This window comes from Dryas octopetala, chromosome 6, assembly GCF_963921425.1.
Source record: "Dryas octopetala chromosome 6, drDryOcto1.1, whole genome shotgun sequence".
Classification (NCBI taxonomy): domain Eukaryota; kingdom Viridiplantae; phylum Streptophyta; class Magnoliopsida; order Rosales; family Rosaceae; genus Dryas; species Dryas octopetala.
The window spans coordinates 12,016,492-12,031,641 of NC_141371.1; the positions used below are offsets into that span (position 1 = coordinate 12,016,492).

At 36.8% G+C, this 15,150-nt stretch overlaps 2 protein-coding genes across 2 annotated transcripts; one reads left to right on the forward strand and one right to left on the reverse strand.

Annotated features, from left to right (window-relative positions):
* Positions 1-5,030: 5,030 nt before the first annotated feature.
* On the reverse strand, positions 5,031-7,855 carry LOC147282423 (uncharacterized). The gene is made up of 6 exons (XM_086248215.1): positions 7,782-7,855; positions 7,412-7,522; positions 7,140-7,317; positions 6,084-6,451; positions 5,539-5,605; positions 5,031-5,039 (listed from the first exon to the last, which is right to left on the reverse strand). The coding sequence occupies exons 1-6, from the start codon at positions 7,853-7,855 to the stop codon at positions 5,031-5,033; spliced, it is 807 nt and encodes a 268-aa protein (XP_086104341.1).
* Positions 7,856-9,911: 2,056 nt separating this feature from the next.
* Positions 9,912-14,274, forward strand: LOC147282424 (putative glycosyltransferase STELLO1). The gene is made up of 3 exons (XM_086249139.1): positions 9,912-11,966; positions 13,068-13,194; positions 13,467-14,274. Exons 1-3 carry the CDS (start codon positions 10,267-10,269, stop codon positions 13,935-13,937), a joined length of 2,298 nt encoding a protein of 765 aa, XP_086105265.1. The 5' UTR covers positions 9,912-10,266; the 3' UTR covers positions 13,938-14,274.
* Positions 14,275-15,150: the final 876 nt, after the last annotated feature.

Consider the following 15,150-nt stretch of genomic DNA (forward strand, 5'->3'; position numbering starts at 1 on the left):
GTGTTGATGCTCAAAAATGGTAGAGCAGTCAACGTCGAGTCGAACCACGTAGGCCCGTTGACCCACCACTGAGCGGATGACACGTCGAAGTGGGGCAGGAACGGGTAGCTGGGTCCGACTGGTGAGTAATGAGAGAGAATGATATCCAAAGCACCCTGCACAGGTACACAAAAGTGAGCGGGAAGGGCACCGGTGTGGTGCCGGCCAAAGCTCCTCTGACGCTCAAGTCAGTGTTCAGAGAGATCTGAGAGCAGAGTGAGTGAATAGTATAATAATGATTTCAGTTGTCCTTTTGTGACAAGAAGGTACCTCTTTTATAGTACCTTTGGAAGAGTGTCAACCAATCCGGTGATGACACGTGTCCCTTGTGATGACTTGCACTGTAGGAGCGCCACGTGTCACCGGTCTCGAGGATCCGAGTGAGTTGATACGGGTCGGGGCCTAGGAGGCTGGAGCTTAGGAGGCCGGAGCCTATGGGGCCGGAGCTTAGGAGGCCGGAGCCTATGGGGCCGGAGCCTAGAAGGTCAAGGCCTAGAAGGCCGGAGCCTAGCGGGGGCTTAGCTTTTGGGTCTAGGCCCAAACGACATGATGTTAAGCCTTGTGTGACTTGTCGTTATGCCCAGATGATTAATCATACGAACAGAAGTCCCCCAAGTTCTTGTTCTTGTATGGTTGTATATAATAACACATTCTTTTTTTTATTTTGTTAGGCTGCTCAGAAACTTTAATTTTTTTTGTGTTTTTGAAGTTTCAGTTTTGATTATGAGATTTTTGGTGAGACCGTGGAAGTTTGATTTGGTTTGGAGTGTACTACTGCATGTACTTCTTCGACTATCTGTGTTTCAGAAGCATGCACTTAAGTACTAGCTGTTAGAGTGTTAGTTTGCAAATATTAGTCCGTACGTTATATGTAAGAACTACAATCCCTCTCTGCCTTTGAGGCTTCGAGCAGTATTTTCTCTACAACGGATTCATGAGCCTCAAGCGGGACTTGCAGCTGAGAGAGCGTGTGGGATACGGCACTACTGGCCATGTCGTATGTGAAGTTGTGTTGGAGTTCGACAGTGGCATCGTTCTCATCCACGCTCCAGTTATCGTCGTCTAACAACAACGAGACGTCAGTGTCGTCGATCTCATCAAAATCAGTAGTAATATTGGAGCGACATCGTCTGATAGTGACTTTAATACCCATCAAGACTTTGGTACTGCACGGCAAGTCGTTTTGACGATGACGACCATCAAGCTCAATAACAACTCTTTGCAGCCAAGCACTACAATAAGTGTCACCCAAAACTCTCCAACTTTCACTGGCCTTGGCCAAGGGTAATTAATTCTTGAATCTTGAACACACGTACAGTTATTCAAGAAATTCAACACGAAAGATGAAGATGAAAATTACTTTCACTAGCTAGATTGTTTATATATATAGAATTCCCTAGTTTCCCAACCGAACTAGGATTCAACAACTAAATACTACTATTCATAATTGCTTGTGGAGAAAGATACATAATTAAGGAAGAAAATATTGGAGGAGTGATATGAGGGTTTTTTTTTTTTTTTTTTTTTTTTTTCCCTTTTCGGATTGCCTCCAATATTATTCAAATCCGTCCATATCGTTTTGAAAGGATATGAATTATCCTCTTGCAAGCACAACCCAGAAAAAAAAAATACATGGATAAAAACACCTTCTTTTTTTTTTTTTTTACCGTGCATAAAAACACTGTTAAGCATTTTGTGTGTGTGTGCACGTGTACGTTTATAAGGAAGGATTATTAGATTAGGCTATGCACATAAACATGTTCAGAATTTGATTTGCTCTATTGTGATAAAAAGAAAAAATAATAATCTTTATCTTAAAACCAGATCATGAGGATTCCATTATTGCGCGCATATGTTTCAACTAATTAAAAAAATTAATAACTTTTAGCTACTATCTTATAAAAAAATAAAGTTATTTATTTGCATAAGATATTAATAAATACTTTTTAGCATTTTCCTCGTTTGGTGCTTAAAATTAGATTGGATATGTTAAATGACTCAGATTTATGTGTATTCAATGAAGAAAATGAGAGTATGTCCTAACTTAAAGAAATAAAAAATGAACTAGCCATAAGGGACACTTAATTATCCCCGGCCACCATTGGAGTTAGTAGGGATAATTAAGTTGGAAGGAATTATTCCACAATTTTGTGGGGATTTGATGGGATAAATTTCCACTAATTTATCTTCCTTCTTAATTCCTTAATTAATACACATGAATTTATCCATTTAATATATCAACTCAATCATAGGCCTCAAACAATACCAAAATGTATTCAATTTTTGGAAGTACTATCTACCCTAACTTTTTATTTTTTTCCAACTTATGTGTCATACTCGCTCACATTGGGTCAGTTTTTTTTTTTTTAAATAAATAAATAAGAAAGCAAGATATAAACTATGTTAAATGAATTTATGCCTCATAAGTTGTGAATCAAAATTTGAGAAACAGTAGAAATTGAAAAATAAAACAGAATCAAAATATTTACAAGGATTCCCTAGCTACCACCGTCTTCTTCTTCAGGCCCTATATATCGCTTCTTTTATTCCCACATTAAAACATGAAAATTAGAAGACCACAAACATGAAAATTAGTATGAACTTGTAACGATCGAAGTTCAAATCCATTGAAGCAATCAAATCTGACAAATATGGGGTACGTGTTACTAAATTTCTGGATGCAACTACTGTCTCAGTACCTATTTGAAATACCCATAGAAATTGCAAGAAATTATTTAAGATCGATTTCAGCATTTAAATTGAAGCAAAAATAACACATTAATTGGATAAACATATCGGATTACTCAATATATATATATGTGTAACAAATTAATACATCAAATTAATCCAACCATTAACTGGGTTTAAAAAACAATGAGATTAAGTATCAATCTAACACATGACAATTGACAATTCAGTTGTTCATCGATCACCGATCTCACTACTCTTCTTTAGCCACTTCACAGTACGTTGAGTTGTCAGACTCAGCAACATAAACATCGACGACCGCCGCCATATGCAGAACCTTGCAAAGACCGGGATAGTAACAAGTACAAAGCTTCTCCGCCTTCGAGGCTTCCACCATTATTTTCTCTACGACGGACTCATGAGCCTCAAGCGGGACTTGCAGCAAAGAAAGCGTGCGGGATACGGCACTACACGCCATGTCGTATGTGAGGTTGTGTTGGAGTTCGACTGTGCCGTCGTTCTTCTCATCCGCGCTCCAGTTATCGTCGTCTAAAAACAGCGATACATCCTCGTTCTCCTCCTTGCCAAAACCAGCACTACTGGAGCGTAGTCGTCTAACGACGGCCTTGATATCCATCAAGACCCTGGTACTGCACGGCATGCCGTTTTGGTGTTGACCATCAGGCTCAAGAACAACTCGTTGCAGCCAAGCACTGCAATAAGTGTCACCCAACACTCTCCAACTTTCACCGGCCATGTCCATGGGATGTTATAATTCTTGAATCTTGAACAGAGAGTTAAAGAAGAAATTAAACGCGAAAGATGAAGACGGAAACTACTTTCACTTGTTTATAACTTTATATAGAATACGTGTGCTTTCCCGACTAAGCTAGGAATTTGGTTTCCCAACGAAGCTAGGATTAAGAAACTAAAGTTATATTCCTAATTGCTTGTGGAGAAAGAATGAAAGATACATAATTAAGAAGCAAAATATTAAAGGACCTTTTTATTTTGGCATTTTCGGATTGTCTCCAATATTATTCAAATCCGTCCATATCGTTTTAACAGGATATGAATTACCCTCTTGGAGGCACAACCCACAAAAAGGAAACTTACCAAATAATTCAGAGCCCCTAATTAACTACTTAGGAGTAATATTCCCAATATTTTCTTTTCTCTTTTCCTTACCAAATTTCAAGCAAAATCTAAAACTTGGGAGCTAAATCATACACTATAAACTCATAAACGACGGTTCTGCGCCTTTAAGTAATTAACCCAAAATTTTATCGCCCTAAAAGCTTGTACGAAAATTAAAAGAAAAATAAAATAAAATAAAATTATAACACACTATTTCAAGTGAAAGATAAATAGAAAAAAGACAGCTATGAAAGAGTTTGGCTCCCACTTACTAGAGGTTTTGAATAAAATCCTTTTAAAAAACAAAATTAAGCTAGTAGTTGATCTCTTAAGCGTATGACAGTCATGTTGATATGATGCACTTACTGGTTAGTTTTTAAAAAATGTATTTTTCATGCATGTTTTAAATTGTTTTTGGATAAATAGTAAATAGAACATAAGTTCAAAATGTGCAAGTAAATGACATGTGTACGTACGGTTGAGTTTTCATCAAATTAAACGACTTAGAATGAATATAGTTATTGTTTTAGTAAAATACTAACCCTGATGTGATTTCAGCAAAGTCGGTCACCTTCTTTAATTTCAATCATATCCAGCATATAGATCGAACGTGATAAATGTTGTAAATTTATATGATTATTTATCGTAATTAACTCTCCACTACTAAATGGCCAAAAAAAAAAAAACTCTCCACTACTACAACGGCTAGACATGTACATGCAGACAGTAGTAGTAGCTAGACCAATTGTACTATAAGTCTATAATGTCACATTAATTAATAGATCACTTTCTTCAAAAAAAAATATATATATATATATATCTCTCTCTATATATATATATATAGTAGTATAGACCATGCATGCATATATATACAAATATATTCGAGTAGTATATATATATAGAGTAGTATAGACCATGCATGCATATATATACAAATATATTCGAGTAGTTTATAATGATCATCAAATTATTCCTATTTTTGCTGTCACTGTCTAGCTATATGTTTTAGTTTTAATTAGCCATCCATCGTAACAAAATTTCACCGACCCATATATTGAGGGAGATGATGATATATAATAGCGCTGAAACCCTACGTATATATATAATATGACCCAATGAATAGCTACTCGGGTCTCCGTCTTAGCAGCTACGTATCTTCGATCTCATCATGCTATCTGCAATCAAAATTGACATAAATAAATAAAAAATATTTACTAAATTAATTGATTAAAAAAATGCCATTAGTATTGAAATTTCAGTAATTAAGAGAATTCTTGTCACTTCCTAACACAGGTATCAAATTGCCGGTGAATTTGAATTTTTTCTTTTTGCAATCATAAGGGTACAATTAAAGTTTAAAAATGTATAAATTTAAAGCTTGTTTTCTTTTTTATTGGGTCATTCATATAAAATCCATACATTATATTCAAATTAAAACAAATATTATCAAAATATTCAACCAAAAAAAAAATTTAATAATAACAAGAACATATATAAGTTAGTTAGTTCCCTTGTACTTTTTTGTTATAAAATTATACGCGCGCGATAAGTTTTAGGATTTTAGCCAATTACTAATTTACAATAGAACTTTTTTCATAAATTTTTTTTCTCTAAATTAATTAGTTATGTTTATTTATAATTTGAAAGTGCCTGGCAATTCATGAACATTAATACCGTGTAAATAAAAGGGTTCCGACGCCCTCCTTTGCCTGATCTCTTGACCTCCTCAAGCTTCAACAACCTGCAGAGTGCAGACAAACACACTTTACTAATCAACTCTCTTCACACTTTCACTAATTACTATGCTTCACTCACATAGTCACATGCATGCAGCATATCATATTAATCACTAAATTTGGTCCTTCAAATCATTTACCTTCTCATAATTACAAGTCTAGCCTAAATTAGAAAAATGGAATAGCCATTTACATCTCGCCACGTCAGAAACCTATGGACCTATTTGATTTTTTTTTTTTGGCCACTTATGGACCTATTTGATTGGCTAATCACCTAAGCACATTATTTTATTTTATTTTCTACTTCTAACTAACAAACCATTATGGTGGGATGCACTTAAACCGTCAGATCTTCATCATGGTCTTTCACATTTCAGATCCAACGCTTCAGGGGTCCTCACCACTCTGATTTGTCGTGCACTTAAAATGTACAAACTACCACATGCAAGTGCCACGTGTTAGAGAGAGAGAGAGAGAGATCACAGTCTGAGTGCTTTGCTGGTGTCAGGACTGTCACCGAGAGTTCTGCGTATCTTCACTTCCGAGTAGCAGCAGCCACCGGACAACAACTCCAAAATAGCTTCGGCTTTGTGGCGCATGTGAGCCGACACGTGTCGCTTCCTCTTTGGCTCCTCTCGGACCACCGCGAGCTTGCTCTGAGCTCTCGACACGTCACGGCGGTGGCTTCGCGCGCTCGAGATCACGCTGGAATTGCTGCTTGACAGGCACGAAGACTCCGTGGTGGTCGACTCAGATCCAAACGACGTCGTAGTCGCTGCCTTGCTTGTGCTCGTTTTCCAGGAATTGACGAAGGTCCTTTGGATGGTCTTCGATCTACTTCTCCGTACGACCTAATAATTAAACAGAATTAATTCAAATTATTCGAACAATATGCACATACTTAATGAAATTAATCGATTGAGTCGAACTAAAAGCTATTTGAAACAGATATTTAATCTGCGAATTAGGCACTGCAATTGAAGCAACGAAACGAATTCAAAATTCAGAGTTCTACTTTGAAACAGATTTGAGTCTGTGACGAACTCTGAGATTCAAATTGACGAAGAGTTTCAATTACTCATATAGAAAGCAAATATTAGAATAAAAGCCAGCTCCAAGCAGATTCAAGTAGATTCAGCTTCGTATTAATTGGAAAGCAATTAAAGCAACAATGCGGATTCAAAAATTACAGATTGAATTCAGAGTTCATAAGCAAAACGATTCACTGTGCTTCAAGCAAATTTTCACTGTGCTTCAAAGTTCAAACGAAAAACAATGCACAAATCCAACCAAACAGCAAGAAAAAATTCAAAAGTGAAAGAGACATAGAAAGAAACTTTGTATTAATTGGAATGCAACTAGTATAAATCTCAGAGATATTGTGAAACAAAGACGACGATTCGAAGATGCGAAACTCGATCGAGAACTCGATTCAATCAAATTTCTGATGCGCTTGAAGCAAAAAGCAATCGGATCATGCACAATCCAACCAAACAAGAACGTAGAAATTCAAAAATAAGAGGAAAGAACGAAGCTCACAGTGAGGTTCATCTCACGACGCAGAGCTGCAAGCGCCATGAGCCTGATCTTGCGAGCTCGAATCTCCTCCTCGGAGACATCACGAGCGCTGGTGAGCAAGGAAGATTCCTCACACGACTTGGAATCGCTGGAAACCAAGCTCAGCTCTCTGAAACTCTCGCTCTCATCCAAACAGAAACTGCAAACCAGAAGAGATTGATCATCGGAAACGAAGAGATATATGGAAACGCAAATTCAAATGTAAACAAAACTGAAAATGCGATTTAATTTACTTTGGAGGTTGTTTGGAAATCAAGCTCTCTCTGGATCTGAAACTCTCACTGGAAATCAACTCTCGCTCTTCTCTCGGCGACTCGTAGTCGTCGTCCTCATCCAAACAGAACCTGCAAGCGAATGGATTATAAGATTGATCGAAAACAGAGGCATAGAAACGCAAATCCAAATGCAAACGAAATTGAAAGTGTGATTAATTTACTTTGGTGGTTGTTTGGAAATCAACTCTCGCTCTTCTCTCGGCGACTCGTAGTCGTCATCCTCAGCCAAACGCAACCTGAAAACCAATGAATCAGACGATCGATCGAAATGAACGCAAATGCAAATTGAAATGCAGATGAAATTGATCGAAAATGTGGTTGAATTTACTTTGGAGGTTGTTTGGAGAGGAGGAGCAGAGCCGAAGCTGCTATGCGTTCGCGAGGACATGGAAACAGGGCCATCGCTCGCTCTTTCTTCTTCGTCTTCGCAAAGTGGCGGGTCGTTTGCTTTTTTTGAATCTCTCTCTCTCTCTCTCTCTCTAAAAGCTTTTACTCGCTTTCTCTCTCTTAACCGTTTTTCGTTTTCTTTTTTAAAAAGAGAATTATTAATTTATTATACGCCTCTCTAAACCGGTTATGGTTACGTGGAATGCTGACTCCGTTTGTTCGTTGAACTGCCAGCTGGCTACTTGGGCTTTTGATTGGGCCATATCTTCATTGAGTTGTTTAATTGGGCCATGTTTTCTTTTGGGCTGATATGATATTAACTGGGCTATTTGTATTGATATGAATTTTTGTGTTAGAGCTTCTAATTTCTAAATGCACCTAAGAATGCATAAATTTGGTATGACAGAAATTCTATTAATTTATGAAGGAAAATGCCTATTACTCAACACATTTTTTTAACTTTTATTTCTTAATTTACCTAGACTCAGTTCATTTGATAAGATTTATAAATTTTGTGGAGGGAGATGATGGTGGGCTTGTAAGAGCGATCAAGTGGGTATTAATTCATAACCATTGCTTGGTGTGACATGATGCATAGTGAGCACTTGTAATGTTTGGGTATTCTGAAAGAATCCACATTCTGGCAAATCAAACAAATTTTTTGGCAAAGAAGCCCTCCTGTTACCACCAAAAAAAAAAAACTAGAGATTCAAAGACTTCTAAAACTCTACATGAAGCTCAAGAGAATCACCAAAGTCATACTCAAAGTGCTAATTCATCTACCACAAAAATCGAAGAACGTCCCCCACAAGACACATCTATGATGAAAATTCACCTTTATATCTCAACAGCTAAAGAAAATTTGAATATTCTATCAGTTTTCCAAAAATAAATGTTCACCATCCTTAAATTATCAATAAACCAATCCCTTTTTTTTTTGTTGGATCAATAAACCAATCTTGAAGATTGAATAAGATGATTATTTTATAAAGAACAGACAGATATATAAAGTGTACCCACATTTATTATAAATTAATACCAATTATTTTTCCATATAATTTCCAGGATACATAATTTGTGTACACTTGTTTTCTTCTCTTTTATACCAGTTAGCAAATTATCCCTTTTGGCTTGCCAATTTTCTGGCATTTACAAAATGTCACCCCTATTTTGGTGAATTTTTTGTTTCTTTTTTGGTGCTGTGGACTCCAAAGAGGAAAGAATATGAGTGATTCCATACTTTTTGTTTTTTGTCAAGAGTGATTCACTTCTCACATTCAAACTCTACTTATTTTCACTCCTCACATTGTTCAATGTACTCATCAATGACATCTCTACTCTCAGTCTCACTTATCACAGTATTGTTCATTGACTTATTAAAAATTTCAAAATTACTTATCATTCTCACTTGTTTTTTTAAATTGTTAAAAAATACACACTTTGAAATAGAGAATGTTTTTGAGTGAGGCAACTATAACTCATTAACTCTCCATAGTTATAAGTGTGTAACATGATAATAGCTGTTACAAATAAATGAAATTCAAAATGAGATCAAATATAAACAAGTTAAATACTCATCTAAAATTTATTTAGACGTCTGTAGTTTACTATTCATAGTTGGTTTTTGGGTATAGATTTGGTTTGGTTTTGGGTTCTTAGTTTTTGGGTATAAATGGAAAAAGATTAGTTAATTAGCTGACAATCATTGGTCTAAAATAATATAGGTACCAATGGTCCATCATCCTCATTATAATATAGTAGATGAAGTAATAAATACTCAATCAATCCAATGCTATTGCTACCATAATAATAATGCAGATTGCAGACTGACAATTTACCAAAAACAAAAAAACCCAGACTGGCAAATCAAGAAGAAACAAGCACATGATTGGATATCAATATATCAAAAAATTTTAATTAGAAGAAAAAAGAAAAATATAAAATAAAGAACTTTTAAAATTTAAAAAGAAAAAGAAAAAGAAGAAGAAGAAGACGACAGAGACCCCTCCCCCACCAAAACTGTAAACGAGCAGTTAGATTCAAGTCTAAGAAACACCAACCACCACAACCCCACAGTCCTCTCTCACCATAACTGTCGGCAGAGCTCGCAACTGCATCTGAGAGAAACAAAGAAAGAAACCAATTTCATCTGAGAGAGAGAAAGTCAGAGAGAGAAAATACACAACACAAGTACACAACACGCAAAACGCACGCAGCCGGCAGCTCAGCAGCTCTTTAGTCACAAAAACAAACAAAACGTGTACAACACAGTCTGTGAATGAATGTATGTCTGCGAATTCAAAGACACGCGTTTTCCAAAGCTCAAGCTCATAGTCTTCTTCACAGTTATAGCTTCATTTCAGCTCTGACTCTCAGTCAAGCCATTGAAGACTGAGAGAAAATTTGGGGATTTGAATTTGGCTTCAATGTTGGTCCAAAACCGCACCACCGCCACACCCAAATCCCCTAAATTCTCTCACAACTCTCACTCTCAGATCAGAGCCTTCCCCACTTCCTTCGCTCCAAACCTCGATTTCTCCACATGGGTCTCCGACAATCTCTACAAGATCGTCACCGTCCTCCTCCTCATCGCCACCGTGGCCGTCCTCTTCGTCCTCCGCAACGCCGGAGACTCCGCCGCCTTGCTCTGCTTCCAGACCCAGGCCCAGACCCTCGAGAAGATCCATCTCCCCAGGCTCGAATCCAACGTCGACCACATCGCCGATACGACGTCGCCTTACGGGAATTTCCGATCTGACAAGTGGGTCGTCGTCTCTGTCTCGGATTACCCGACTGACTCGCTCCGGAAGCTCGTGAAGCTCAGAGGATGGCAGGTCTTGGCAATTGGGAACTCCAAAACGCCGTCGGATTGGTCACTCAAAGGTGCTATCTTTTTGTCCCTTGAACAGCAAGCTCTATTGGGTTATAGGGTTTTGGATTATGTGCCTTATGATTCTTATGTTAGGAAGTCTGTGGGTTACCTGTTCGCGATCCAACACGGAGCGAAGAAAATCTTCGACGCTGACGATCGCGGAGAGGTGATTGATAATGATTTGGGTAAGCATTTTGATTTAGAGTTGATAGGAGCAGAGGGTGCTAGGCAAGAGACCATTTTGCAATATAGCCATGAGAATCCGAATAGGACCATTGTGAACCCCTATATTCATTTTGGGCAACGCTCGGTTTGGCCGAGAGGTTTGCCATTGGAAAATGTTGGTGAGCTTGGCCATGAAGAGTTCTACACTGAGATTTTGGGTGGAAAACAATTTATACAGCAGGGTATATCCAATGGACTTCCCGATGTCGATTCAGTATTCTATTTTACACGAAAGTCGGGTTTGGAAGCGTTTGATATTAGGTTTGATGATCAGGCCCCGAAAGTGGCATTGCCGCAGGGTATGATGGTGCCTGTTAATTCTTTCAATACAATTTACCATTCGCAGGCGTTTTGGGGTTTGATGCTTCCTGTTTCTGTTAGCACAATGGCTTCTGATGTATTAAGGGGATATTGGGGGCAGAGGATTTTGTGGGAAATAGATGGTTATGTTGTAGTTTATCCCCCAACTGTTCATCGGTATGATAGGATTCAGTCGTACCCATTTTCTGAAGAGAAAGATCTTCATGTGAATGTAGGACGTTTGATTAAATTTTTGGTTTCATGGAGATCGAGTAAGCATAGACTATTTGAGACAATTTTGGAGTTAAGTTTTGCTATGGCAGAAGAGGGCTTTTGGACTGAGAAGGATGTGAAATTTACTGCTGCCTGGCTTCACGACTTGATTGCTGTTGGCTACCAGCAGCCTAGATTAATGTCATTGGGATTGGATCGGCAACGGGCAATTATTGGTGATGGGGATAGAAAAGAGTTTGTCCCACAAAAGTTGCCTTCTGTTCATCTTGGGGTTGAGGAAACAGGAACAGTGAGCTATGAAATTGGAAATTTGATTAGATGGAGGAAAAATTTTGGGAATGTTGTGCTTATCATGTTTTGCACTGGCCCTGTGGAACGTACTGCTCTTGAATGGAGATTGCTTTATGGGCGGATATTTAAAACTGTGATCATTTTGTCAGAGCAGAAGAACCCAGACCTTGCTGTTGAAGAAGGCAAATTGGACAATATATACAAGTAAGTGGCTTTTATCATGAATTTGTACCTTAATTTGGTTATCTCTTTTGTTAAATTACTATGTTGGCTTCCATCTAGTTAAATTGCTTAGAAAGGGTTGAGAAGATGGGGGATGCTGATATTCCATTGAAATCTTTTGTTTTTATTTAGAAACTTGAATCCAGGGATTTGTTAAGATACAAGTTCTGGGCTATTGTTCCCATAATTAAGTACCATTGGAGATGATATTTTCAAACTTTGCACATTCAAGGCTTAAAAATAATAGTGGTCTCTTACAGACTGTCATTGGCAGTTGCATAAATATGAAATGGGAATGATCTAGTATAGGGTTGCAGATGCTGGTGAGTCTAAATTTAGTACTCTTAAGTTTTCTTATATATATATATATATATATATATATATATATATATATATATATATATATATATAGGGATAGGATCATGGGACAAATGATTTGACAACCATTTTAACAAATCTTTTGAGCCTTTAGATCTTAGAAGATCTAAGGGTCTGAAATAAAACTAATGTACAAGGCATTGCCTCATTAAATGACATGGCATCTGATGTGGAATTATAATCAATAAAAAAATTAAAATAAGAGAAACTGAAAAAAAACAAAAAAAAATAGACTGTCATACGAAACCCTATTTATAAATTAGTACTCTAAGTTTGAACTTATCTTAACGCTGAGGTATTTCACCTTTTGGTTAATTTTGGCAATAAGAAGTGGAATAAACCATCTTGATATAATTTATGCTAACTAAGTTGAGTAATTGAAGACAGCTTCAGAAGCAGGTCCTGGAACCCACAATTCTATTTTAGGCTGCAGAATCTAGCACAGCTTTGGGAATATGCATGTTATAAAATATGCTTTTCTTTGGGAATATTGTTGGTTAGCTTCCTTCAAAAGAAAGGCCTGGTAGTTGCATTGTCAATCTTTAACTTTCTCAAGCATTTTTAATTGTTCATAATGATGGCAAAGAATGGGTGTATGTGAAATCCTAACTCTTTTACTTGCAGTTTGGTGAAAGTCTATACTGGAATTAGGTAAGATGGGTCATAACTAGTTTTCTAATCATACCTTTCAATGTTTCTTTGCAGGTACCTGCCCAAAATATTTGATAGATATTCTGGTGCGGATGGATTTTTATTCCTCCAGGACGACACTATTCTTAATTACTGGAATCTTTTACAAGCAGACAAAAATAAACTGTGGATTACAAATGAGGTAATATGACTTCTAATGACCCCTTCATTAAAGTTTCTACGGCATTATAAAAATAGTTATCATTGTTGATCTGACCATGGATATGTTATTACTAGAAACGTTAATAACTTCCAATTTACTTTACCTAAAAGGAAAATAAACATGCAAAAATTGATAGCATTCGGTCCTTTTTTCCAAAAGCTGATTGGTTTACATTCGAACCACTGTAATATTCACTCTCTCTCTCTCTCTCTCTCTCTCTCTCTTTCTCTCCCAATTTCAATGGGATTCAGGTATCCAAGTCTTGGGCTACTGTGTCACCAAAGGACAACTCTGACTGGTTTTCAAAGCAAGCACGCATGGTAAAGAAGGTTGTGAGAACAATGCCAGCTCACCTCCAAGTCAGTTATAAGAAAACTGTGACTAGCAGCGAAAGCATCACAGTATGCAGTTCTGAGGTATTCTACATCCCTCGTCGCTTCGTATCTGACTTCGTTGATCTTGTTAATCTAGTGGGGAATCTAGAAATTCATCACAAGGTTGCCATTCCGATGATCTTTCTAGCAATAGATTCACCTCAGAATTTTGACTCAATGCTTAGAACAATGATCTATGAGGAGCAACCACTTCCTACTAATTCTTCATCCCTTTACTCGGCCAAAGTACCTGCGGTTCACCCATGGAGGGTGTCAAGCGAACAGGATTTCATAAAACTAATAAGAATAATGGCAGAAGGTGACCCCCTCCTATTGGAGTTAGTTTGAAGGTAAATTCATCTCTTTCGATACTGAATATACCAAGAAAAGGGTGTAAGAAAGAAACGTGTACCACTTTGTTAACTGTCATACGAAACTGTCTTTTCCTTCTTTTTTTTTCTTCGAGGGAGGGCGTTTTTTCCTTTATTTTTTTTCTATTTTTTATCCCTTTTCTGTAGGTTTACATATCATTCATTACTGATTGAAGATGCCCCCCAGAAGATGTAATCATCTTTCTCTTTTTGCTCATGAGTATATGAAAGCAGAATTGTGTATCTAACAATGAGAATTTGACTTGTTGATTGATTCAAATTCTTGTAACTAGTACATTTGGGTTTTGTTAAAATGTCTCTTTATCAAACAAGATTTCATCTTGAACATATTAAAATCGCCGAACAGGTAAACACGCAACCTTTATCTGGGGATTCAAAGTTTAAGAACAAATAGTATCTGGAAATACTGTGCTTGTTTTGCTAGAAATTAGAACGCACTCAAAGTATGACAGAAAATAAACCTTTAAATTGTCTTGGTGAGGAGATGGGGTGGACTATGGACATCATAAAATTAAACATTCAACTTTTGTTTAAAATTTTTGCTTTTTTTACAGAAAGAGCTTACATGTGAAGTAACTGTTAATTATAATTTCCCAAGCACATAGTTGGAAGAAGAGGTTAAGAAGCAACCAGTTGTATTACTATAAAGTAGGATATTCTGTTTATATTTTTTGTGCTGAAACTGTGCTTATGGTTAAAATGACAGTTTTAAGATTTTGCGTTTTTTATATTAGAGAAAGAATTAAATAGAAATTTGAAACAATATTTTAGCTATAAGCACAATTTGCACAATATCAACACAAAAATTGCAAGCATAAGGATGAGAACTGATTACTAATAAGAGTTAGCTTAGAAAAATTTTATTGGTTAAATATATTTATGTCTGTTACTACATAGAGCAAATTCATGGGAAAACTAGATGGCAGAGCATTAGATAGAACCATACTAATTCCATAGGCTTCCTTCTGTAAGGCAAGAGTCACAACCAGAATTAACTATAACCATTCTTTACAAAAAAAAAAAACCATACTCATACACCGTCATCAGGTTAAGAACCTGAGACTACTCTAGCCCAAGACTAGGGTTTCTTTCACATTGGTCTTTTAACACTAATTATTTCAGTTTAACCTTTTCTGCTTCTATGTTCCCATTACTTTTTAACTATTGAA

Bases quoted from the DNA above. Each gene is read 5' to 3' on its own strand.
- LOC147282423 (XM_086248215.1), bottom strand. From the start codon at position 7,855: ATGGCCCTGTTTCCATGTCCTCGCGAACGCATAGCAGCTTCGGCTCTG. The intron at 6,452-7,139 runs GTGAGCTTCGTT...TTTAATTATTAG, and splicing joins GTCGTGAGATGAACCTCACT to GTCGTACGGAGAAGTAGATC. The intron at 5,606-6,083 runs GTGATCTCTCTC...TGCACTCTGCAG, and splicing joins ACCAGCAAAGCACTCAGACT to GTTGTTGAAGCTTGAGGAGG.
- LOC147282424 (XM_086249139.1), top strand. From the start codon at position 10,267: ATGTTGGTCCAAAACCGCACCACCGCCACACCCAAATCCCCTAAATTC. The intron at 11,967-13,067 runs GTAAGTGGCTTT...GTTTCTTTGCAG, and splicing joins AAATTGGACAATATATACAA to GTACCTGCCCAAAATATTTG. The intron at 13,195-13,466 runs GTAATATGACTT...AATGGGATTCAG, and splicing joins AACTGTGGATTACAAATGAG to GTATCCAAGTCTTGGGCTAC.